The 27,037-nt window shown below is 46.3% G+C and overlaps 2 protein-coding genes across 6 annotated transcripts in view; both read right to left on the reverse strand.

Annotated features, from left to right (window-relative positions):
• The window catches only part of LOC135246063 (uncharacterized), a 58,471-nt gene extending 50,208 nt beyond the window's left edge, over positions 1-8,263 (reverse strand). The window contains exons 1-8 of one of the 2 annotated variants that reach the window (XM_064319555.1): positions 7,862-8,245; positions 7,193-7,321; positions 6,928-7,038; positions 5,989-6,099; positions 4,994-5,104; positions 3,020-3,280; positions 1,704-1,877; positions 300-560 (exon numbers count right to left, since the gene is read on the reverse strand). In XM_064319555.1, coding sequence (XP_064175625.1) covers positions 300-560; positions 1,704-1,877; positions 3,020-3,280; positions 4,994-5,104; positions 5,989-6,099; positions 6,928-7,038; positions 7,193-7,275 — 1,112 coding nt within the window. In that variant the 5' untranslated portion in view covers positions 7,276-7,321; positions 7,862-8,245. Of the gene's footprint in view, positions 1-299; positions 561-1,703; positions 1,878-3,019; positions 3,281-4,993; positions 5,105-5,988; positions 6,100-6,927; positions 7,039-7,192; positions 7,322-7,861 lie in introns of both variants that reach the window. The other variant, XM_064319556.1, reaches the window with a different exon arrangement.
• A 9,947-nt stretch (positions 8,264-18,210) lies between these two features.
• Positions 18,211-27,037, reverse strand: part of LOC135246071 (protein kinase C-binding protein NELL2-like) — a 28,674-nt gene continuing 19,847 nt past the window's right edge. For all 4 annotated transcript variants that reach the window (XM_064319583.1, XM_064319580.1, XM_064319582.1 and 1 more), the window contains 6 exons: positions 26,474-26,569; positions 21,881-22,021; positions 20,738-20,931; positions 20,060-20,236; positions 19,265-19,489; positions 18,211-18,670 (listed from right to left, as the gene is read on the reverse strand). In XM_064319583.1, coding sequence (XP_064175653.1) covers positions 18,629-18,670; positions 19,265-19,489; positions 20,060-20,236; positions 20,738-20,931; positions 21,881-22,021; positions 26,474-26,569 — 875 coding nt within the window. In that variant the 3' untranslated portion in view covers positions 18,211-18,628. The remainder of the gene's footprint in view (positions 18,671-19,264; positions 19,490-20,059; positions 20,237-20,737; positions 20,932-21,880; positions 22,022-26,473; positions 26,570-27,037) is intronic.

Raw genomic sequence — 27,037 nt, forward strand, 5'->3', positions numbered from 1 at the left:
TATGAATTGCAAGATGCCTAGATCAACGGTATGTTTACCACCTCAGATAAAAGGTCTTAGTGTCAGAGAACGTAAGGTGAATGCCTGACAGTAGTAGACAATCAGCTCTCCGGGGAATACAGCCTTGCTGCTTATCCCCCCAGTCAATGATCTTATATGTAAACCCACATTTACACATAAACATCTAGGTTACAAGTTTTGAAAATTTGTTTCCTCCCTGCAGCAAAGTTCAAACCGTTACACAGCCATAATCACTAATTCCATTTAATTAATGTCACACAGTACACAGCACTACTCACCCCAGACTCTGCAGTTTACAGTTTGGACTCATCAGTGCAGCACAGAGCAGCTCCACTCCTGAATCTCCCAGGTTATTGTGGCTGAGGTCCAGTCTCTGTAGTTTACAGTTTGGACTCATCAGTGCAGCACAGAGCAGCTCCACTCCTGAATCTCCCAGGTTATTGTAGCTGAGGTCCAGATCTCTCAGGGGTGAGTTTGATGACTGGAGAGCGGAGGCCACAATTTCACAGGACTTCTCTGTGAGCTCACAGCTGTTAAGTCTGCAAAGAAGAGTTTATATATTATTGTACAATAATATTAGGTAAAATAAGGCATGTAATATTTGAAATATAACAAGTTGTAACAAGATTGATACCCACTATACCCCATACCCACAGGATATGGCTGTTCTTGAACAGGTTTTGGCCCTACACAGCTGGGTGAAAGCTGAATGTATTACTCTTAGATGCTGAATGTATTACTCTTTAGTGTTAGTTACATTGACCTGTTTTGGACAGACTGGTACATTTACAGCTCTGGGCAGCAGTGTAGTGTAATAGGTGGGGAACTGGACTTGTAAACCTAAGGTTGCAGGTTTGATTCCCAGGTAAAACACCGCTGTTGTACCTAGGTACTTAACCTGAATTGCTTCAGTATATATCCAGCTGTAAAAATGCTAAAAGTTGTTTTTAAGTCGCTCTGGATACAACCGTATCCTAGATGCCTGTAATGTAACAATTGTTGTGTTCTATGATGAAGAGCTAAATTGAGATTTCAAGGTATGCAACTCATCTTCTGAGGAAGACGTCTGAGCAAAACTCTCCAACTGCAGCACCTAAGACCTGAGAATTAGACATCCTGCTGGACTGAACTCTCACAGTTCCACAGATGTAATTCTGACCCAAATAACCCCTTTTCTAATTCTGTAACCTGCTGGACTAAAGTCTGATGGGCTGATTCATTTGAGACTCTGTTGTCAGGGACATCAGGGTAAGAAGGGCTCATATCCTGTATTTCTCTGGTGCTTGTGCGTTGGGCATTTAGCTAAAACTGCACTGGATCTACATCCCATTTGCACATAGTTGTACATGTTGGCTCATAAATGACTTCTTCATGGCATGAGTGTATGAATTGCAAGATTCCTAGATCAACGGTATGTTTACCACCTCAGATAAAAGGTCTTAGTGACAGAGAACATAAGGTGAATGCCTGACAGTAGTAGACAATCTGCTCTCTGGGGAATACAGCCTTGCTCCTTATACCCCCAGTCAATGATCTTATATGTAAACCCACATTTACACATAAACATCTAGGTTACAAGTTTGGAAAATTTGTTTCCTCCCTGCAGCAAAGCTCAAACTGTTACACAGCCATAATCACTAATTCCATTTAATTAATGTCAAACAGTACACAGCACTACTCACCCCAGACTCTGCAGTTTACAGTCTGGACTCATCAGTCCAGCACAGAGCAGCTTCACTCCTGAATATCCCAGGTAGTTGTTGCTGAGGTCCAGATCTCTCAGGGGTGAGTTTGATGACTGGAGAGCTGAGGCCACAATATCACAGGACTTCTCTGTGAGCTCACAGCCACTCAGACTGCAAATAAGAGTTTATATATTATTGTATAATAATATTAGGAAAATTAAATAATGTAATTTTTGAAATATAACAAGTTGTAACAAGATTGATACCCACTATACCCCATACCCACAGAATATGGCTGTTCTTGAACAGGTTTTGGCCCTACACAGCTGGCTGAAAACTGAATGTATTACTCTTAGATGCTGAATGTATTACTCTTTAGTGTTAGTTACATTGACCTGTTTTGGACAGACTGGTACATTTACAGCTCTGGGCAGCAGTGTAGTGTAATAGGTAGGGAACTGGGCTTGTAAACCTAAGGTTGCAGGTTTGATTCCCAGGCAAGACACTGCTGTTGTACCTAGATACTTAACCTGAATTGCTTCAGTATATATCCAGCTGTAAAAATGCTTAAAGTTGTTTTTAAGTCGCTCTGGATACAACCGTATCCTAGATGCCTGTAATGTAACAATTGTTGTGTTCTATGATGAAGAGCTAAATTGAGACTTCAAGGTATGCAACTCATCTTCTGAGGAAGATGTCTGAGCAAAACTCTCCAACCGCAGCACCTAGGACCTGAGAATTAGACGTCCTGCCGGATCAAACTCTCACAGTTCTAGAGATGTAATTCTGACCCAAATAACCCCTTTTCTAATTCTGTAACCTGCTGGACTAAAGTCTGATGGGATGATTCATTTGAGACTCTGTTGTCAGAAACATCAGGGGAAGAAGGGCTCATATCCTGTATTTCTCTGGTGCTTGTGCGTTGGGCATTTAGCTAAAACTGCACTGGATCTACATCCCATTTGCACATAGTTGTACACGTTGGCTCATAAATGACTTCTTCATGGCATGAGTGTATGAATTGCAAGATTCCTAGATCAACGGTATATTTACCACCTCAGATAAAAGGTCTTAGTGTCAGAGAACATAAGGTGAATGCCTGACAGTAGTAGACAATCTGCTCTCCGAGGAATACAGCCTTGCTGCTTATCCCCCAGTCAATGATCTTATATGTAAACCCACATTTACACATAAACATCTAGGTTACAAGTTTAGAAAATTTGTTTCCTCCCTGCAGCAAAGTTCAAACCGTTACACAGCCATAATCACTAATTCCATTTAATTAATGTCAAACAGTACACAGCACTACTCACCCCAGTCTCTGCAGTTTACCGTTTGGACTCATCAGTGCAGCACAGAGCAGCTCCACTTCTGAATCTCTCAGGTTGTTGTTGCTGAGGTCCAGTCTCTGCAGTTCACAGTTTGGACTCATCAGTCCAGCACAGAGCAGCTCCACTCCTGAATCCCCCAGGTTATTGTAGCTGAGGTCCAGATCTCTCAGGGGTGAGTTTGATGACTGGAGAGCAGAGGCCACAATATCACAGGACTTCTCTGTGAGGTCACAGTCACTCAGTCTGCAAAGAAGAGTTTATATATTATTGCATGATTTGCTTGAGAATTAGACATCCTGCTGGACTCTTTCTGACCCTCATGGCCCGTTTTCTTTAAAGTAAAGGACAAATGTTACTCAAATAAAGACCATTAAGTGTTGACCTGTTAAGCAAGTGTGACTTTGGTCTTGTTACATTTGTCTTGCTTCTCAGCTGTGCCTTGGTCTTTTCTTTGATCAAAGTCTTGGATCTCTGGTATTGATTCTTTAGATGCTTATTTTACCATCCTGGGTCACTGTGCGACAGACAGGCTGTATTCTCTTTCATTCATTTTTTTCCACAGTTGTGTTATTTATTTTCGATGTCTGTCTAATTTTGTGTTTGTTAAAGCAGTGTGGTTTAAATTAGATGGTGAACACTGTGTGTGTCCTAATACTGTATCTTACTATATCCTCTCTTCATTTTAATCTGTTTGTGAGTCGTATGTTTTGACCATCACTGATCCATTACATTGGTTTGCCTATCAATGAATTCATGATTTATCCACTAGCATTAGTATCACTAGTATAACTAGTATTTTTAATTACAATTTGTAAATAATCCAGTTAAACCTATCCTCTTACTGCAGCTCGAACTCACAGCACATGGAGACAGAGCTTCCAGTTAAACTCATCCTCTTACAGCAGCTCGAACTCACAGCACATGGAGACAGAGCTTCCAGTTAAACTCATCATCTTACTGCAGCTCTAACTCACAGCACATGGAGACAGAGCTTCCAGTTAAACTCATCCTCTTACTGCAGCTCTAACTCACAGCACATGAAGACAGAGCTTCCAGTTAAACTCATCCTCATACTGCAGCTCTAACTCACAGCACATGGAGACAGAGCTTCTAGTTAAACTCATCCTCTTACTGCAGCTCTAACTCACAGCAAATGGAGACAGGACTTCCAGTTAAACTCATCCTCTTACAGCAGCTCGAACTCACAGCACATGGAGACAGAGCTTCCAGTTAAACTCATCCTCTTACAGCAGCTCTAAATCACAGCACATGGAGACAGAGCTTCCAGTTAAACTCATCCTCTTACTGCAGCTCAAACTCACAGCACATGGAGACAGAGCTTCCAGTTAAACTCATACTGCAGCTCAAACTCACAGCACATGGAGATAGAGCTTCCAGTTAAACTCATCCTCTTACTGCAGCTCGAACTCACAGGACACGGAGACAGAGCTTCCAGTTAAACTCATACTGCAGCTTTAACTCACAGCAAATGGAGACAGAGCTTTAAGTTAAACTCATACTGCAGCTTTAACTCACAGCACATGGTGACAGGGCTTCCAGTTAAACTCATCCTCATACTGCAGCTCTAACTCACAGCACATGGAGACAGAGCTTCCAGTTAAACTCATCCTCTTACTGCAGCTCTAACACACTGCACATGGAGAAAGAGCTTCCAGTTAAACTCATACTGCAGCTCTAACTCACTGCACATTTGAATGTGACAATACACAAAACTGTCACAGATGCAGATCAAGGTCATTCATTCTCCATGCATCTGTGCTTCTGTCAAGTTTATTCATGAACATTATTTTATTGGCATTTTGGTTCATTCTCACATCTTTGTGTTCTTCACTGATTGAGATCACCTGTTCTTCTGTGTATTAGTTCCTCATGTTTCCCTCAATGCATATAAAAGTATAATAAAACATAAATGAAAAAATGAACCTGCTGCATTACCTTTGATCACCTGTGAACTCTCCTCTGAAGTGGAGTGGTGGATCCATAGAACGATCACTCTTCATAGACAGACAGCTGGGTACAGATGACCCTGCCTTCTCTACCTGGACCCTGTGATCAAAACATGGAGACAGAGCTTTCAGTTAAACTCATCCTCTTACTGCAGCTCCAACTCACAGTACATGGAGACAGAGCTTCCAGTTAAACTCATCCTCTTACTGCAGCTCTAACTCACAGCACATGGAGACAGGGCTTCCAGTTAAACTCATCATCTTACTGCAGCTCTAACTCACAGCACATGGAGACAGGGCTTCAGTTAAACTCATCCTTTACTGCAGCTCTAACTCACAGCACATGGAGACAGAGCTTCCAGTTAAACTGATCCTCATACTGCAGCTCTGACTCACAGCACATGGAGACAGAGCTTCCAGATAAACTCATACTGCAGCTTTAACTCACAGCACATGGAGACAGGGCTTCAAGTTAAACTCATCCTTATACTGCAGCTCTAACTCACAGCACATGGAGACAGAGCTTCCAGTTAAACTCATCCTCATACTGCAGCTCTGACTCACAACACATGGAGACAGAGCTTCCAGATAAACTCATCCTCTTACTGCAGCTCTAACTCACAGCACATGAAGACAGAGCTTCCAGTTAAACTCATCCTCTTACAGCAGCTCTAACTCACAGCACATGGAGACAAAGCTTCCAGTTAAACTCATACTGCAGCTCTAACTCACTGCACATTTGAATGTGACAATACACAAAACTGTCACAGATGCAGATCAAGGTCATTCATTCTCCATGCAGCTGTGCTTCTGTCAAGTTCATTCATGAACATTATTTTATTGGCATTTTGGTTCATTCTCATGTCTTGGTGATCTTCACTGATTGAGATCACCTGTTCTTCTGTGTATTAGTTCCTCATGTTTCCCTAAATGCATATAGAAGTATAATAAAACATTAATGTAAAAATGAACCTGCTGCATTACCTTTGATCACCTGTGAACTCTCCTCTGAAGTGGAGTGGTGGATCCATAGAACGATCACTCTTCATAGACAGACAGCTGGGTACAGGTGACCCTGCCCTCTCTACCCGGACACTGTGAACAAAACACGGAGACAGAGCTTCCAGTTAAACTCATCCTCTTACTGCAGCTCTAACTCACAGCACATGGAGACAGAGCTTCCAGTTAAACTCATCCTCTTACTGCAGCTCTAACTCACAGCACATGGAGACAGAGCTTCCAGTTAAACTCATACTGCAGCTCTAACTCACAGCACATGGAGACAGAGCTTCCAGTTAAACTCATCCTCTTACTGCAGCTCTAACTCACAGCACATAGAGAAAGAGCCTCCAGTTAAACTCATCCTCTTACTGCAGCTCTATCTCACTGCACATGGATACAGAGCTTCCAGATAAACTCATCCTCTTACTGCAGCTCTAACCCACAGCACATGGAGACAGGGCTTCCAGTTAAACTCATCCTCATACTGCAGCTCTAACTCACAGCACATGGAGACAGAGCTTCCAGTTAAACTCATCCTCATACTGCAGCTCTGACTTACAGCACATGGAGACAGAGCTTCCAGATAAACTCATCCTCTTACAGCAGCTCTAACTGACAGCACATGGAGACAAAGCTTCCAGTTAAACTCATACTGCAGCTCTAACTCACTGCACATTTGAATGTGACAATACACAAAACTGTCACAGATGCAGATCAAGGTCATTCATTCTCCATGCACCTGTGCTTCTGTCAAGTTCATTCATGAACATTATTTTATTGGCATTTTGGTTCATTCTCATGTCTTGGTGATCTTCACTGATTGAGATCACCTGTTCTTCTGTGTATTAGTTCCTCATGTTTCCCTAAATGCATATAGAAGTATAATAAAACATTAATGTAAAAATGAACCTGCTGCATTACCTTTGATCACCTGTGAACTCTCCTCTGAAGTGGAGTGGTGGATCCATAGAACGATCACTCTTCATAGACAGACAGCTGGGTTCAGGTGACCCTGCCCTCTCTACCCGGACACTGTGAACAAAACACGGAGACAGAGCTTCCAGTTAAATTGATCATCGTACTGCAGCTCTAACTCACAGCACATAGAGAAAGAGCCTCCAGTTAAACTCATCTTACTGCACCTCTAACTCACTGAACACCAACTCTCTGATTCACACATTTGTACCTCATACTGGCAGGACCGTGGGTTTCACCGTTGGTTTCTCCTCTGAAGTGGAGAGGTGGATCCATAGAACAATCACTCTTCATAGACAGACAGCTGGGTTCAGGTGACCCTGCCCTCTCTACCCGGACACTGTGAACAAAACACGGAGACAGAGCTTCCATTTAAACTCATCCTCTTACTGCAGCTCTAACCCACAGCACATGGAGACAGAGCTTCCAGTTAAACTCATCCTCTTACTGCAGCTCTATCTCACTGCACATGGATACAGAGCTTCCAGTTAAACTCATCCTCTTACTGCAGCTTTAACTCACAGCACATGGAGACAGAGCTTCCAGTTAAACTCATCCTCATACTGCAGCTCTAACCCACAGCACATGGAGACAGAGCTTCCAGATAAACTCATCCTCTTACTGCAGCTCTAGTTAGTTACGTCACGAGGGTTAAAAAAAGTCATGAAATATCAAAAATACATCAGTAAAGTTTTTTTAATTTTTTATTATTGCATTTTGGTCCAAATGGTAAATTTGGATTCAGTATGAACTCCTCGCTACGCCTCAAACACTCCATTTTATTGAAGTTGTCGGTTTTACTGAATTACGCGTGTTAATACGATTATACTTGCAGATTCTCATTCCTCCTCACATCCCCTTTATCTTTACGTTTTCTTACCACAATTCCACTCCACAACAGGCTGTTCACTCCGTTGGTTTATTCAATTTAATTCTTCTTTTCACGGTCTTCTTTCTGCTGCATCTTTAAAATGGCTGTCTGAGTTAACTTTCAGTTTCTCTTTTGGACCGCATTCGTTTCTTTCCTGTTTACTTAGAGCGTTAGATGGGCAGAGTTTTTTTTTGGTACTTTTTATGAGTTGCATCAGTTACCGTGTTTAATTAGTAATTCGGAAGAGAAACATTTCATCCATGTAGGTCTTTGCTAAATTTGAACGCATACATATACTAGACCTATTCAACATCCTGAGAATTACATTATGTTGGGACTTAAAGTATTCCTATACAATGGTGCCATCTGTTGGCTACACGCACAAATAAGCCTTTTGAAATGTGATGTCCGTGGAACTCGAAGAACATTTCCTATTTAAAAACACATTTGAAAATAAACAGCAAATAAAAATAAATAAATAAACCATCTCACTCTCCATCACTCTCCCTGCCACAGTCAATAACCAATTCACTTCATTATAACCAGTTATAGCCCTATGTAACATCTTAATGTTTGAGGTGAGTAATTTTTGTTATTTCTTATCTCCAATTCTTGAGTTATTTCTTTACCCACTGTAAAAAAAAGTTTAGATTATTCAATATTTCTAAGCTACTTGCTTGATTCAGCTTAATACCGGTTTTTCCATTTTGAGTTCAAATTATGCCTGATAACATTCATTCAGAATACTTACATTTCATTGAGGGAAAAAACTTAAAACTCAATTTTAGTTTTTCTGACAATTAAATTTCAGTTGAGTTAGTTACCTTGAAATATTGAGTATTCTGAACTTGTCCACACATTTCAGGAGATCTCCTACCTGGGCATCAGGGAGGCAACACACCGTACGCGATTCTTTTTTGTGCAAACAGTCTATGGTGTCTACCCTCATAATGAGTCCCCCACTGCCATGTAGAAGAATATGCTGTTTAATCATTGTTTTACCTTATACAGTGGGCTCCAGAATTATTGGCACCCTTAATAAAAAATGAAGAAAAAAGCCTGCATATAATAAATGACACAGATAATAATCTATATGTTATGTTCAAACATATGGGAAAACTATATACTTTTATTTCAATACATTTACTCTCATGCTTCAATGTTTTTTTTTTTAATTATCTAATTTTTTCTGAAAACCATAGGTGCCATAATTATTGGCACCCCTAACAATTATTGTAAGTAAAATCAAACAAAATGAAATTGGCAATACAATTTTACTTAATTTAGTTCATCTCAGTCTAAAGGAACTATATTGTGTCATTCCATCACTTCCAGTTTCACTAGAGAATAAAAATGAGGTAACAAGCATACAAAATCCCTTTGTCATCCATCAGCATGGGAAAAGCCAAATAACTGTCAATTCAGAAGAGACCGATGGTAATTTACCGTCACAAGTCTGGTAATGGGTACAAAAAAAGACAAACGGTTAAACATACAACTTAGCTCTGTAAGGGCAATAATAAAAAGGTGTAAAACATATGGAAAGGTTGCAAATTAGCCAGGAAGAGGAAGCAAGTGCATGTTGTTCCCATGGACGATGAGGAAGATGGTGAGGGAGGCCATTAATTACCCAAGGATCACTGTTTAAGAATTGCAGAGATTGGTTTGTTTCTTGTGGTCAACAAGTCTAAAAAAAAAACAAACATAAAATGGCACCTCCATACCAACTAACTCTTTGGAAGAGTGGCACGAAGACAGCCCTTACTGAGCACAATAAACAAAACCAGAGATGTTTTGCTGGCAGTGGTCCTGGGGCACTATTTTAGATCAATGGCACAATGAATTAAACAAAGTACCAGGAAATTCTGGCAGAACATTTGGTTGTCTTTGCTAAGAAGCTAGGACTTGGTCATAGGTAGATTGTCCAGCAGGACAATGACTCCAAGCATACATCAAAATCTAAACAGAAATGCTTAAGTGAAATCAACATCCATGTTTTCCAATGGCCATCTCAGTCTCCAGACTTAAATTCCATCAAAAACCTGTGGTCTGAACTGAAGAGCGGGGGTCCAGAAGCACAAACCCAAAGATCTCAATGATTCTGAAAAGTTCTACATGGAGCAATGGTCAAAAATCCCTCCAGATGTGTTCTCTAACCATATCACAAATTATAGGAAAAGACTCATGGCTGTCATCTTTGCCTGGGGTGTTTTCACAAAGTACTAAACCAGGGGTGCCAATAATTGTGGAACCTGTTTTTTTGGGGAAATATTTTTTTATTTAAAAAATTTCCCCCCCTAAAGAGCACGTGCTCTTGAGTTGAAAAATTTAGGGTTGCACTAATGCATTCCAAAGAGTGCTCCTAAATTACTTTTCCAATCGGGACACATCCCAAATGCTCCTAAAATGGGGACGCTGCAGAGCCCTGAATTTGTTTATTTAGGAACCCGCAGAAAACATTATGGGCATTTCTCAAATAATGAATAAAATTTTAGTTAGTTCTTTGTTTTTCGGTTTCCACAATTGGCATGCTGTTAACAATGCAACTCATGAATCGTGAAAATAACACTGGATGCCATGTAACAGTCAAAGCGCACCAGCAGGTTGTTATATTTTACAGTACAGCCACTAGATGGCAAAGTCTCCAAACGTTTCTTTGCGAATCGAGTTTCAGAACTCACAGGCAAGGCCGATCACAATGTTCTTGCTTTGAAACTTCTTCATTAAGCAACGAGATAAACTCAAACGGCTACTTTTTTCAAATTTTAAAATAAAACAATTTCCCCACGATGCCAAGTCTAAAGACTAATTCTGTACTGAAATATATATTTACCCTGTTAGTCTCTCCTGTAATATTCTTAAAATGACCATTACAGTGACCTTTTTAAATAGCAGCCTGCACTTACACTCAGCTGTGTCTGTGACATACGTGCGTCTGTGTCTGTACTCTGTATCGCCAAGCGGCATTCTGGGAAGGAATCGTGCCCTAATTAGGCGCTGCTGTGTAATTAAGGCCGCGCCCGTTTTTCGCGGCGCTCTCGTTAATCACTGCCGATTAGGGCCTGAGCAGGCGCCGTGTGACATCGGGGGGAGGGGGCCTGGGGGGGGGGGGCAGGCGCGCTGCGTTTACCGCTGTCTCCCCGTGGTCCTCCGCCACGGTAACACCAGCTCTGTGTTCTGCCGCCCAGCTGGAGCAGGGCGCAAATGAAAACTGAGTGAGATTTCATCGCAAAAGATGTGTGTGTGTCCACGTGTGTGTGTATCCGTGTGTGCGTGTGTCTGTGTGTGTGTCTGTGTGTGCGCATGCTTGCAGGTGTGAGAGAGACGGTGTGCGTGCGTGTTTGCGCTTGAGTGTGTGTGTGTGTGTGCGCGTATTTGGGTATGTGTGAGGGTACCTTTGAATATTTCAAAGGTATTTTCATTCTTGTTGAACCTTGTTGAATTAGTCTTAATGCGAGCTCCCAGCACTTCAGCAAAGCTGGGCATCGTAAATCAACAAGAATGCTCCTCAGTCACCTACCCGCACGCCCGAGGGGTCTAGCCGCGTGAGATGTGCCGTGAGAACAGCGGACTGCGGACACCGTTTACGGCGACAAGCGGAATTCTCTGCTGTCCGTCGAACGTGAAGCAACCGGGACGGACACATCTGGAGGGACTCCACTATTCGGGGCAGAGTTAGTCTGAGGAGAAACTGAGGCAACAGCGTCAGCTTCATCAGACATGCAGCAAGCATTTCCCTACCTGAAGAGCAATAATGATAATAATAATAATATTAATAATAATAATAATAATAATGATAATGATAATAATAATAATAATTTGCCGAGTGCTTTTCAGACTTTACAGCAACACAATAGAACACAAAAGATTTTAAAATAAAGACAAAGACCAATGGAAAAAATATGAATAAACGCATAAGTAAAAACAAGAGATACATGAAAATGGGTCACAAACGAAAAGAAAATAAGATAACGCAAAATGAGATGCTGGGGGGGAAAAAAGAAAAAAAGAAAAAGAAGCGTCTTTAAAATCGTTAATCTGGAGAGCGTCTGCCGGGCCCTAATTTGCTCGAGTGGAGCGCTCGTTACTACAGGGACCGACACTTTAAAAAATCACCATTTACTTTTAATAGGGTCGGTGTAATGAGTCACTGTCGGCCGTTAGGCGGAGGCAGGATAAACGTGTCTAACAGACGGCGTCCAGGAGATGCGTTCGTCTCCCGCGTCCCTTCAACCGAAGCTGATTAACGGCGCCGGCGTGAATAATTAATGAGCTGGATGCGACGAACGCGCTCGCCATGGTTACGCTCGGCTCTCGCGGCGGACGGCGACGCCCGTATCCGGTCCGGTTTCGGGGTAATTCTACGCCGCTCTCCGGCGAATTGCGTCGCGGCTCTTTGACGACCCTGTTTGCAAACGGCGAGAAATAAAAGCAATGACTTGATTGGTGGACATACCGGACGATTGATTGATTGGTTTGGGCTGATTGATTGATTAATTGATCGATTCGTCAGGCTCACCCGGCCCGGCCTTTTCATACGAGGCGACGCGATCTGTAACTTGGCACCCCGTAAAACGGCCGTCGTACGGATCCAATTGGTTAGGCAGAGTGGTTAGATTGTAAAGTGTAACGTGCCGCAGAAGGGGGGGGGGGGCCAGGGGGAAGGCGTATGAGCTGGAGAGATGGCAGAGAGCGCAGCGGGATCAAAGGCTCGTGAAAGCGCGTTCGCCGTTCCCTTTTAATCGCGGGCCCACACCGGGAGGGGCTCCTTTCTTTCTGCTGAATTCCGGGTTGTGTGTGTCAGCTGCTTTCACCCTGGGCCCCACATTAACCGCTGACCGAAGGCCTCTCTCTCCGCCGCCTGCGGGAAACCAACACGGCTTCTCTCTGGGCAAGCGGCCAACATCAGCGCACTTCTGTGCACAAGATTACATGCACTTATCCATTCTCTCTCTCTCTCTCTCTCTCTCACACACACACACACACGCACACACACACAGCCAGGGAACTCACACTAATTGTGCAAATGTATCCCCAGTCCCATCCAATTACTCATGTAGTCCACACACACTTAACTAAAGCTTGTTGAGTGGGCAACAGCTGTAAACCCTAGAGAGGGTATGGGATATGTAGTTTTATTCATTAACATCAACAGGGAGGGTCATGGGAAATGAAGTTTTATCCTGCCAACCCCACCCACAGGTATGTGGCTGTTCCAGGGAGACTTCACCCATCTGGTGACCCGTAGAATGTCTAACCTGGAACACAAATAATGATGCACAACAACCCAAATGTTGGTAAATGCTATCGTGACAAAATAAAAATACCTGGTGACTGTGACGCCTATCAGAATCTGAAATTGGCTTTCTCCACCGAAGAAACCTCACAGGTGTACTACCCAACTGGCTCACCTCTGCCATCACCACCAAACCAGGGAACGCAGAGAGGATTGTGGGAAACACAGTTTTATTCCTCAGGAACAAAGCAATCGACTGCTTCATATCACGCAATTACGATAACAATTCCCACAGCACAGTACCGGTTATCTTTCCCCTGTTTCAGAATACATTTAAAATGTTAAAACGACACGACTAGACGTTCATGAATCATTCATAGAATGACTCATAGAACCACTCAGTCATTCAGTTTCTCCACAAACCACTTCCCTCATTAGCAATTGTCAGGAAAAGTACTCAAATCACTCAATCATATTTTCAATCTAAGCTCTGTTTATAAAAAATTAAAAAAATTGAAAAAAAAAAAAACTGCCGACACCAGGTCTTTTCAATTGTGTAAATAGACCTCGTTCTTCTAAAATGCCATTATGCTCTCCTTCTTCAATCGTTCGCATACAGATTCCCATCTGTGATTAATGGCCGTCTCTTTGAAGAGCCCAGAGGCAACAGCAGACCTGTCCCGCTGCTGCAGCGCCCTCTATTAATTAGACAGGACCCGCTCGCGGCCGTACGAGGACCGTGCGAAACGCACACAAGCCCCTGACCCCCGCCCCCTCTCCTTTTCCCAACCGCGGAGTCACCGCGCGGGCGGTCCTGGGCCGACCGCCAGCTCCCGTCGGCCTTTCTGTGATTCGCACGCGTTCCAGCTGCTCTGTTCACGACCGCGATCGTCCTCTAACGGCCTCCACCGACGCCGAGCGCGTTTATCGCCGTTATTTATGATTTCAATTAGCTCCGCGAAAGCTCTCCCGGTCACCCGTATCCAGCGGTCAGCTCCGCCGCGTTTGGCAAGGTCCCGTCCACCCTCCGTCCGCGTCTGACCCCAGGAACCGGTCCGGGCACTGCGCGGTCTCCGTGGAAACGCTCGTATTTAAATTCAACGTGAAGCCGCGCTAACGTAACCCAGCACTAATGCACCGTCACACGAATGCAACACAACATTACACTGACGTGACATCACACCAGCGTAACAAACCATTACACTCACGTAACATTGCACTGCAGTAATGTAACACATTTGCTACATGATGTTTTAAGGTCTAGCTGTAAGATTTGAACGTTAACCCTTAAGAATATTGAAATAATACAATATAAAAATGAGCCTGAATGCACATCCCTAATGTAGCATGAAGGATTAAAGCTGCTGTAGGAGAGTAGCTCCAGTATTAAGTAAACTGCTGATATTGCCACAAGGCCCCTCACAGGCTACACTGGATAGGGCACACCGCTACCCGCACCCCAGGCACACGTCCTAGCAATGCTAAAAAACAAATAAATCAGGCTTTACACCCAGAAAAACACACGCAGAGCCTATCGGGTGATTTAATGAAAACCGCACACTGGAAAATATGCTAATTCCAAAAGCATCCATCAAAACGCCAGATGAATGCTCATCTCTCATGAACATGCAAATTGTGACACTTAATAACCTGCACTGACAGAAAAGCGTTTCATGGCCACGAGATTTTTCAATAAAATGACAGAGGTTTCAAAGCACTTTGACATCGTTTCAAAAACACCTAAAATACACAGTTCAGTTAAGCGCCACCAATTTGAAGTGTCAGAATGCTTTTTTTTCTTTTTTTTTTAGATTTTCATATTGAGAACTGAATTTTCAAATTTCACTGAAATTGCAATGTTTCCTATGCACACCATCTAAACCCCAGTTATTCAATTTGAGAGCACATGAGACATTTTATCCGTGTGTCAACTGTCAGCTCTTGACAGTGGTTCTCAACCTCGGTCCTTTTCGTTCCAAAAACGACCACAATCCTTGGATCCTAGTATAAAAGTGCAGCAATATAGTGTTACAGTTTGGAGTCCTAAAACCCAAAAGTATGTTCGCACGTTTGAGCCATGGGTTCCTTCGTCAGATGGAACGATGTAAACCTATTGAGAGCACCGGGGGTACTGTCATGCTGAAACAGGCAAGGGCCTTCCCCAAACCGTCGCCACAAAGCTGGAAGCACAGAATCGTCTAGAAATACCATTGCATTACGATTTGCCTTCACTGGCACTAAGGGGCCTAGCACAAACCATGAAAAACAGCCCCGTAACAAGGGGTGTCCAAATACTTTAGGTCATATAATGGATCTTGTACTGCTGTTTCCCTACAACCTCACTTGGACATTAGATATAGGCTGTCTAGCAAAAGGACATGTGATGAATGATGGGTGTGAGAAGTGTGTGTGTGAGATGGGTCGAATGAAATTCAACGCCGAGACAGAAATTCAATCATCTCACGAAAGGCATTTCCAAAAGGCTCACAAAAGTGAATTCCCTTGTACAGCTAAGGAGGATATATGGGGGCTGTTGGGGACACGCAATACACACACAGCCACATAATACCGAGCACTGCCATGACGGAACGTCATACAGATCGACCGAGGGAGAAATTGTCCTCCAAATATCAACTGCCAGAAAAATGTATAGTTCAAGATGGATTACGAATGTGGGATGTACGCCGGAGCTCGGATCGAAGAAGTACTCCCCAGTCACAGCACGAAGACCAAGGAGAGAACGAGAAGCTGCGTATCAGCAGAGCTAAAGCATTTATGAATGCCTTATGACGTTCTTATGAAGCTGCCTATAGCCGTACTGCAAACATTAGGAGGGGTCCCAATGTCCTGGTCAAATTGAAAATTACACAGCGACGCTTTACAGTAAGGGTTCATGAATAGACAGAAATGTAGTAAACATGACTTAATAAAAATATATAAAAGCAAAGCATTGGCAGTGGTATGGTATGGTTTTAATCATGTTAGTTCATGCGCAACCTAAAACCTGTCGGACAGGGGGTTTCAACCTTTTCAGATCCAGGGACCCCCACACACGTTCAAAGGCACCCAGGGGACCCCCATCTTAAGTTAAAAAAGGATTTTATTTAAAACAGGATGTTACATTTTAAAAAAAATTTTCCCAAATCTATATATGGTCATTGCATATCAAGACCGTCCAGGGACCCCTTACAGTACCTTCAAGGACCCCCAGGGGCCTGTGGCCCCTCTGTTGAAGACCCCCTGGCTGCAGGAGACGAATCCACCACCCATTGCACACCGCTCACGCATTAGTGCAGAACCGAGACACCCGCAGTCCTTCTCCTTATCGTTCCCAAGTAAGGTCGAGTTTTGCAGTGACCTTATAGAGCAATTACTAGACAAGGAAGTGAATTACTACGTGCGGCCTCGATGGCATTTAAAGGTTTCCGCCACAATATCTAGATTCCAGGTCAGAGCAGACTGAGTCACATTGGCTCAACCTCTCTGGTGTTCGTGTTAACCACCTGCTGTCATGGTCGACAAAAATTCAACTGCAGGAAACCAACACGTATGTGACACGTATATAAACATCTACCTGTATATTACCTTACATTTTACAGTCAATTTGTTTTTTAATTGTAATGCGATGCACGGTACACTGTGCATTATTTTCCTCAAGCTGTCATGCCCAAGACAATTACTCATGCACATTTGACGGTTGGCAAAGCTTTTATTATTATATTATTATTATTATTATTATTTGAAATTGGGATTGTTCTGTTATAAAAATGAAGGAGTTTGAATTCCTCGAGGACACGTAAGAACGCGCGGCGATGGCGGCTCCCTGCGGATCGAGGCATCTGCCGCGCCTGGGGCGGGGGGTGGGGGGTCGGGGGTCGGGGAGAGGGTGAAAATAGCGCCGGAGACAGAGCCAGCTGGACCTCCTCTCCGCCCTGCCACCTTTCGCTGGACGCCCGCCACCGGCGGGGAGCGACCGTTCTGGCGAATTTCGAACGGTCAGCGCTGCCAGGTCCCGCCTGGGGCCAGGGTCCACGCGGACGCCTCCAGGCGGTGCAGTCTGGACCTGATCCAGGGGGACTCGAGCGGGACAGAGGGCAAAACGCTCTTTAAACAAGCCCAAATAAATAGGCGCGCTCCGCGATTAGCCCCAAATTTCTCAATTAAATGGGGGCTGACGCAGACAACAAAAAAAAAAACATCTGGTTTCTACCGTCGGCTCGGTTGGAAAAATCCCAAGGTTTCAGTTTTAGTTTCTGTGACCGGACGTGTTTGACACGCGTTTGCAATAAATTTACAGCACACGCATTCGCTGTAATTGCAGCAATTTTGGGTTCCAGTCGTTCCGGATCGGGTTGCGAAGCCCTGTAATTGAACTGTGTCTCCACATACGGCAGCTTGATCAAACTGACGTTTGTTGTGTCTCCGTCGCTACGGTCCACGGAATGCAATTCCCGAAAGCGGACTCCATTTCGCGTGCTTTGCTACGCAGCCAAGGCTTCCTGTGAAAGCGGTCACAGAACGGAAGGGAGAAGGTACCAGGGCTTCACAGCACCCCGGCAGGGGGGGCGCCAGCCTTAGGGCGATCCTCCCCGAAAGACAGGAGTAGGAAAGTGAGGAGGAGCACGCAGAACACACCTGATCTGCTCCATGCGCTCTTTCCTCAGTCAGCTCCAGCAGCTGGACAGGTTCAGATTCTTTTTTACAAATTCACTCCCATAATCAAAGTAAATGAACAGACCTATTCCAATCACTTAAATCACCAAGTATACGCCAAGTGTGTGTGTGTGTGTGTGCGTGTGCTTGTGGGTGTTTTAATGTGCTTGTATCTTGTATGTGTGTGCACGTGTGTGTTTTAATGTGCTTGTATGTGTGTGGGTGTGTGTTTTAATGTGCTTGTATCTTGCGTGTGTGTGTGTATGCGTGTGTGTGTTTTGGTGTGCTTGTATCTTGTATGTTTGTGCATGCGTGTGTGTGTGCGCGTGTCTACTACCTGATTTTTCTTCTGCAGTTCGTCTTAAAACATGGTATCACATGTTCTGGCACATGAATTAGCATCAGGAGTTTATCCAATGAGAACATCTGTAATCTATGCAGTTGTTGGGCACAGAGGGTCGACCAGCTGTTAACGTCAATGAAAATGTTTATTTCACCATCACACAAATAACAAGCCACTGAATAAATTAAACAAGGATTGATCTATGCGCTACCAAAACAGAATCCATGTTTCGGAAATTAAACGAGTGGCACTTTTCACTACTGAGGGCACTAAGCGGGTCCTTTACAGCTGACAAGAGTTTAAAAATCAGTATACAGTCAACATTGAGTAGTCATGCCAGAATAGGTACTTTTTACAAAGGGACAGGAGATGGATGGATAGTCCTCAAAATGGCTGGGACGCCCTGAGGGTAAGACAATTGACGTCGGGGAGGCCGGTGAAAGGTTCATTGTCCGGTTGCTATGGTACAGGTCTGTATTTGGTATAAAGAAGTTTATGGACGGGCAGATGGCTCTGTACAAACCCCTGGAGCTCCTCACAGCAGCTAGAGGCACATGGGATCCACTGAGCAGCAGGCGTGTCCGTTCTGGAGGGAAAAGGAAAGGGGTGGGGTTACTGGGGCTGGTGGGTAATCCCAGCCAATCAGAGGCAGACAGCGCGCACATTCTGGAGCTAATGACAAATCCCAGCCAATCAGGAGGCAACCAGGGTCCTGACACCGGACCGAATGGCAAATTACAGCCAAGTGGAGCCAGATAGGGCAGAGAGGCGGGGCAAATTTCAAACCCCCAGCCAATCAGATGCAGCCAACTGAACTGTGAAGCAACGCGCGGCAGCTACGGGCTCCCTGTCGCTCGAACCCGGCGGAATTCACGCCCACAGCATCGCAAGAGGAAGCTGTGAATTGGAACAAGTCTCTTTTTTTCCCCCCACAGAGTTAAGCACTGTTGCAGAAGACCTAAATGTCTGCATGTAACAGGAGAGTGCCTGGTGTATCCCTGCAATCCAGACCTCAAGCTAAATTAGCATAGCTAAGTACATACTTGGGCCTGCAACCTGCAATATTACCCCTTAAAGCGACGCAGCATCATGCTGTCGGGGGGTGAGACCTCCCACTAACGAGAGTCGCGATTGGTTTAACACGAAAACGGGCGGCGGCGTGAGCCTTCGGCGTGGGCACCTTGCACCGGCAGAGCGTGCACCGGGTGCCGCGCTCGACCCAGGAGGAGCCGCCGGGGCGGACGACGCCGCGCCCGTCGACGCAGGTCCTGGCGACGTCGTCGCGGGCGGCGTCGGCCTGGCAGGGGTCGGCGACGCAGCGCGGGCAGCACCCGCCCTCGGGCACCGCGGTGAAGTCGCAGTCCGCCGGCGGGCAGGACAGCGGCCAGCAGTCCACCTCGCCTCGCTGTCGCCGGCACAAAGGGAGAGAGGGAGAGAGCAGTCAAACACTGAGAAACTGATTGGTGGAAAATTCCAGGATGCCAACTGGCTAATTCTGAGATGCTCATTGGTGCAGAATTCTGGGATACGGATAGAGAAAGGCTGATGGCGGGGAAAAAAAAGTCGCCACCGAATGGCTTTTCTCTTTCCTGCACGCTCAGCAGGCTGCAGACGGGCTCCCTCACACAACCAGCACCCCGCGATGCTGTTCCTAAAACTCGTTTCACGGCTGCAGGTGTGAATCCCGCCGTACACCTGGAACGTGCTCCAGCGAAACTGCAGCAGAAATCAGCCTGCGGTATGAGTACGGTGTGGTAATGAACGAGCGTCATTAAGAATTCTGAGGTATCTGGAGGAGTATTTAAGTTCTTCATTGGGTTTCTCTACCAGGCAATAGAGAGTGCATTTGTGATAGAGTGTGTAGCTGTGATAGAGAGTGTAGTTGTGATAGAGAGTGTAGCTGTGACAGAGCGTGTAGTTGTGATAGAGTGTAGCTGTGATAGAGAGGTGACAGAGGGTGTGTGGCTGCTCTCACCAGACACTGGCACTGCTGGCAGTTCTCCACCCAGGTGTCCCCGCTGGCGTAGGCGCGGAGCCCATTCTGGTGCAGGCACTGGCTGCTGAGCCGCGTGTCACACTCGGGGCAGCAGAACTGGTCCAGCGTGGGGTTCTCACAGTCGCACACCATCCGCCGACACATGACCAGCCCGCTCTGCAGCACGGGGGGGCGGGGGAGGTGGGGGGGTGGGGAAAGGGGTATCATCACCGCTATCAGCCCGGGTGAAGCCCAGCTTCTATTCTTTTATTATTTATCCTTTCAGCCCCTCTTTCGATGGCGACAGCCATAAAACCGTCGTCACAAGCTTAATGGCTGTGTGAAACCTGCCGGTCCAGCACTGGCTTTATACCAACGGCTACCCGCAGCCGTATGGTACGGATCAAACAAGGGTGGTGCTCACGCGCACACATACACACACAGTGCAAGTACATGCTGCGTGTATGCACACACACACTTAAAAACACTTATAAGCAAAACACTTTTGCACGCATACTTATTTATACACACAGACAGGCAGACAGACAGACAGACAGGCAGACAGGCAGACAGACAGACAGGCAGACAGACAGACAGGCAGGCAGACAGACAGACAGACAGACAGACAGACAGGCAGGCAGACAGACAGACAGACAGACAGGCAGGCAGACGTCTCACCTGGCACGAGCAGACGGAGCACCTGTCGTTCTCCAGGACCCATATCTGGCCGTGGTGTTTGACCTTGTTGTCGTGGACACAGTCCCCCGTGCAGTTCCTCCCGTGGGGGCACCTGCAGTCGTAGCCCCCGTCCAGGTTAAAGCAGACCGTGTCGTTGGCACAGCTGTTCCTGCCCGTCCCACACTCGTCTATGTCTGGGGAGAGAGAGAGAGAGAGCGCACGGCCTCATACGGTATACCCAACACTCGTTAACACATCATACAGTGTACCCAACACACTCTCCTTAACACATCATACGGTATACCCAACATGCTCTCATTAACACACCTCTACATCTTTGTGTGAGGAGGGAGACAGAGAGCACGGCCTCATGCGGTATACCCAACACTCGTTAACACATCATACAGTGTACCCAACACACTCTCCTTAACACATCATACAGTGTACCCAACGCGCTCTCATGAACACACCTCAACATCTACGGTCTCTACAGACCGTGCTCAGGCTTTGGAAAGGCGGCCTACTTCTGGTAAGGCTTTGGCGGCGCAGAAAGGAAACCGCTAGCGCTTCGTGACGGACCGCTCCAAGCGAGGCTTCGCAGATAAGCCCGCTGGAGAGAAAGCCGTTCACAGATTAAATCGCAGGGCACCCGGAAGGCCGGTTCCTGTCTGGGATAAATGTACTTTTTTATTAGCCTGACCGGCCTGGGAGATGAATTAGTTCCTTCAGTACAGGAGGGGAGAGCTCAGTGGGGCATTCACTGCCTCCACTGGCCTGCCACTGCCTCCTACTGGCCTACCACTCCTATTACTGCCCCCTACTGGCATACCACTGGCCACTACTGGCTTACCACTGGCTCTACTGCCCTACCACTGCTCCTACTGGCCTACCACTGCTTAGTTTTCCAAAGAGGGATTCTATCCATGTACTACCCAAGCCCACACCTGCTAAAGCAGTTCGACATGAGAAGGGTACAGGGTGGTATGGCTGCTTAGCTTCAGCAGTTTGACATGAGAAGGGTACAGGGTGGTATGGCTGCTTAGGTTCAGCAGTTTGACATGAGAAGGGTACAGGGTGGAATGGCTGCTGGCTTTATGACCTTGACACACCTTGCAAAGGTATGGACTAAGTAGTCCAGCCTACCTTCGCAGGACTCGCCATTGGGTGAGAAGAGCCCGTTGTCGTGGTAGCCATCCCGACACTCGCAGTGGTACCAGCCTGGCAAGTTAACGCAGGTGGCTCTGCTGTCGCACTCCACAAAGCCGGCCGCGCACTCGTCGATATCTATAGCATGCACACATGCACAGAGACAGACAGACAGGCACGCACAGAGACAGACAGGCAGACAGACAGGCACGCACGCACAGAGACAGACAGACAGGCACGCACAGAGACGGACAGGCAGACAGACAGGCACGCACGCACAGAGACAGACAGACAGGCACGCACAGAGACGGACAGGCAGACAGACAGGCACGCAGAGAGGCAGACAGACAGACAGACAGACAGACAGGCATTGGAATTAGAATAAATGGTGAATATTTTCCTGCAAAATTCAATGGCCTTTCAAACAAAAGAATGCATCACAATGAAAACATCACCTGGCATCAAATGTTAAAAAAAATTTTTTTTAAAAGCTTCCAAGGTCTGGATTCTTTGTAAAAATGGCCAAACATTTCCCGCAGACTGCTTGAAAACAATGCACAAATGCATGCAGTATAAATGTTCATAAAAGTCAATAGATGGCTTCAGATGTGCAGAGAAATGTTCTATTTTTCTGTCAGTAGTGTTTGTTATGCTGACACAGTATGGATGCAGAGCTGGACAGTCACAATGTTTGAAGCACCTGAATCCATTCTCCATCTTTCATAATTCTTTTGGCGATAAAGGAGGCGAGGGTATTTTTATTTATTTATTTTTTATTTATTCTTTTATTTTTTTATAGTGGGCCAAACTTGACCCCTGTGGCACACCGGTTGAAGAGCCCTGCAGTCCAGGCACTGAATTATGTATTAAGTCCTGCTTTCCGCTGCTCTGTGAGTCACGCTGGCGTGAACACGTCGCTTCTCTCCAAGCCCATGGGTCACCATTCTCATCACCTGTTCCCGCCAAACTCGTTTCCATGATACGCACCATACCGCCATATCCATTTCTCCCGGGGACCAGCATAAATTCAATATTATCCAAAAAACAACGGGGATTTACGATTGCGGGGGGGGGGAAAAACTAATATTTCAAATGATATTTGATTAGACGAGCTCAGGCGGTTGGCTGGAGGAGATTGTGAAGCGGCGTTGAATGTGATCTCCGGGGTTTTGGAGCGATTAAAGGTCTCTCTAAAGGCAGTGATGGATTCTTCATGATCCTCCGTGATGCATTATCAAACCCCTCATTATGAAAATGGCTTTGCTCGGTGACAAACCCCCCCCAATTTTCCCTGCACGGGGTCCTACCGAATTGAAAATGGATTTTTGGCCTGGCTCAAAAGTAATAGGATTAAGATCTATCATCTAATGATGCTTCATCCCTTTTTTTTTTTTTTTTTTCCATTTTGTTAATTTTTTCCCCGGTAAATAATTGATCACATGTCCTGGAGATTACTTGGAATGGGTCCTACTCATTCAAACTGCTAATTTCTGCAACCAGCAGGCAGCCCGATGCCTTAATTATCAGAATTAACAAGCGCTACCTATTTTTGTTTAGGGTAATTAAGGGACCAAATTTGGCACTTAGCATTAATCACGGTAACACTACCCTAATTGGAGGACAAAAGGGCTCGTTTTACAAATTCGCCTATTTGTCAGTTAGATTGTATCCCCCCCCCCCCCCCCACTTAAAATTGAAGCCACGTGTGATTCAGCACCTTTTTATTTCAAGTAGCGAAACTGAAGCGAAGTACCAATTACGTTCTGCTGAAAAGCAGCTGGTGTTTATTTAATTTTTTATTATTCAGCACGCTGGTGTATTTGTAGCGTGCTCGGGCTGGCCGTTTCCTGACTGAGGAGCACAGGGTGTCCTCTGGGGAACGCTGACCCGGGTTATATTAACACAGGAACAGGAAGTGGAGAAATTCACCCATCCGTGCCTTACGATCCGCTGTTTGCTTAATTATTTTACTCGAGCTTTCATGTTGTGAAGAGCTTTGTGTGGCGAGCGAGAACAGCGTTAGCACTCGGCTAACGGTTATTAGCTGCTATTGAGAGCGGTTTACCTATCTTAAAAGCAGACAGGCAACAGCCGAGTTAGGAGTGGGCTGAGGTAAGGTAAGGCGGAGAGCGAGAGGTTATTTCAGGTTTGTTGGCTGTTTTTACTCCCTTGGAAAGCACCGTTGTGGGGGTGGGGGGGTGGAGGGTGGGGGGGGGGCGTGCGCTTCAAAGAGTCGCTTAGCGCTCGGCAGCTCTTTGCTCAAACAAAGGAAAAAAAAAAAAAAGAATAACGGAAAAAAGAAACTTGGAGTTGCTTCTGAAAACAGGCCGGAGAAGGCAATTATAGCTGTCCACCCAGAAACTTCCCGCCGCGGACAAAATTTAACCCCTTACCTTCCGGCCGTCGTTATGAACTGCCGCTGTTAGAGCCCACAAAGGCTAAATATACGCTCGTCCCGAAGGTCGTTGAAGCATTGACGTTTAAAATGGGTTCATCTGTACCCTCCTTGCACTTTTTGCCTAATTTGCACATGTGCTGGATGAAATGTTCTCTTTGGCACGAGGGCTAACTTTAGTGCGTTAAAATTGCCTGTTATAATCCAGCTTCTTCCCTGGCCTAGCAATTCTTGTTAATGGTTTTTGCCAAGTCCATGCTCTGAATGGTGGTCAGAAAGTGTGGATTTTTTTTTTTAATTCGGCAGAGTTGACCAATTGTCCTTTGGGAGCAATAATGGGTATCCGAACTGAATCAGTGGATCATTTTAACACAACAACACACACCCACATGAATGAAGCAATGCATTAATACCCTGTGTCAACCAATCACACACATGCACACACACATCACTACATGCTCTCATATTCAAGCAATCACACACACGCATACATCACAATTGAACTGCATGGTCATAAAAATGTTGGATGCGAATACATCGGTTGTCCTGACAGGAATGAGCTTGGTCTCGGGCGGGACGATCGCCCTGGCTTAAATGATGCGGCGTGGGGCGGGGCCAGAAAATGGCGCTTCCCTAGGGGGCCCTCGCGGCGACGGCGGGAACGGTTTCATAAAAGCTTTTCCGTGTTCAGCCGCCGACTTAACCCGACCCCAGCGCCCCCCCTCCACCCCGCCCCCCTATATTACCCCCCTGCCTGCGCCACGCTCTCCTCCCACCCCTCCCTCCCTTCTGTCACGGTTCACTTTGACCTCCACCTGCAATGGAAAAGCAGCCTGTGCTGCTTGCTGTTGGCTGAGCGGTTTCCTACTAGCTGAGCAGTTTCCCCATTGGCTGAGCTGCTTCCTAGTGGCTGAACCGCTTCACCGCTGGCTGAGACGTTTCCACCTTGCCTGCTCCTCCTAGGCCTGACGGGGCGGGGGGCAGGACGGGCAGGACGGGGGGAACCTCACGCCTCGATTACGCCCCCTGGCTGTGACATCATCAGAGCCCATTACGCGCAGCGGCTGCCGCTGACCGGGGGGGAGACGGCGGGTCTTTACGGCGTCGATAGAAAACAGGGACCGCCACCCGCGAGCGGGGCCGACGCAGCCGGAGAGGAGCAGATGAGAGAGGGCGTTTAACGCTGGCGGTAAGCAGCGCGGCCTTGCACAGCCCTTTCTGTGCAATCGATACGCACTGGGTCTGGCACTGAGAACGTCTTCAGAAAGGGGGGGGGAGAAAGAGGGAGGCAGAGAAAACGACACAGCAAGAGAGAGAGGGAGAGAGAACGTGAGGGGGAGAGAGGGGGGAAAGGGGGGGGAGACAGACAGAGAGAGAGAGAGAGAGGGTGAGGGAGACAGAAGGAAAGAGAGAGAGAGAGGGGCAGAGAAAACGACACAGCGAAGAGGGAGAGAAAACAACAGAGCGAGAGAGAGAGGGAGAGAGAACGTGAGAGGGAGAGAAAGGGAGAGGGGGAAAGGGGGGGGACAGAGACAGAAAGAGGGGGGAGACAGACAGAGAGGGTGGGGGAGGCAGAAAGAGAGAGGTTGAGGCAGAAAAAGAGGGAGGGAGAGAGGGGGGGAAGAGAGAGAACATGAGAGGGAGAGAGAGGGGAACAAAGAGAGAGAGAGAGAGAGAGAGAGAGAGAGACTCAGAGAGAGATGTAACTGATGTTTCTGCATCTCCACCATCTTTGGCCTCTCTCCGTACCCTGTCAGCAGAATGTGAAACAGCGCGCAGTAAAAGCACAGGTCGGCGGCGCAGGGGACGAGGCTTCAGACGCTTCTCATTATCCTCCCGTACCCGCCGGCGACGCTCCCTCAGCTCCGCAGCGCGAGGTGATGTGACGGGGGGGGCCCGTTCCGATCTCAGAAGGGCCCCGTTCCGAGCGGCCCCCCGGATTCAGCTCATCGACTCCTCGTCTTCATCGATCAAGACCTCGATCCGTTGAACACGGTGTAACGGAGCTGTGCCACAACCACCGGCTGCACCCACGACAAGCGGCTGTTCCAGAACCCCAGCAGCGATTGTGACATCAGCGTTAGAATGTTCTGAACCGAACATTCTAATGCTGATGTCACAATCACATCGACTTGTAAACTTAGCTAGTTTGTGCCTTGACAGGGCAGGGCGGAGGAGAAGGGAGCCTTCCTTACCGTTCTCGCACCTGTCGCCGGTGAACCCCTGCTGGCAGACGCAGGTGTCGGGAGAAACGCAGGTGCCCCCGTTGTGGCACGCGCCTTCACAGGAAGCTGGCCCACAGGAGAGAGAAAAGAAGGGGGCTACTTCCTGTCTGAGGCATTGCTGTCTGTGGTAACGTACCGTCGGATACGTTGTGCGCATACCCATATGTTCCGTCACAGAATCCACAGAATCAAATTAATTTAAAAACTGAATATCGAAAATGTAATTCTGTAATGCAGATGGGATGTTTCAATAACGCTAATAGGGTATTAGTTGAATATATTTTTAGAGCTGTTCATAAATCCTCTTGGAGATTATTTTTAGAGCTGGCTTAATTTACTGATTCATTTGCACCAGCAAAAGAGCTGAAAAATATGAAATGGTAAGTTGTTATTACAGCATTACAACAGAAATGTAATGAACACAGGTGTAGTGTACCAAGATCAGTGCACACAGGTATAGTGTATCTGGATCAGTCTATTCACGCAGGCGTAGTGTACCTGGATCAGTCTATTCACACAGGCGTAGTGTATCTG

This window comes from Anguilla rostrata, chromosome 19, assembly GCF_018555375.3.
Source record: "Anguilla rostrata isolate EN2019 chromosome 19, ASM1855537v3, whole genome shotgun sequence".
In the NCBI taxonomy this organism is placed as follows: domain Eukaryota; kingdom Metazoa; phylum Chordata; class Actinopteri; order Anguilliformes; family Anguillidae; genus Anguilla; species Anguilla rostrata.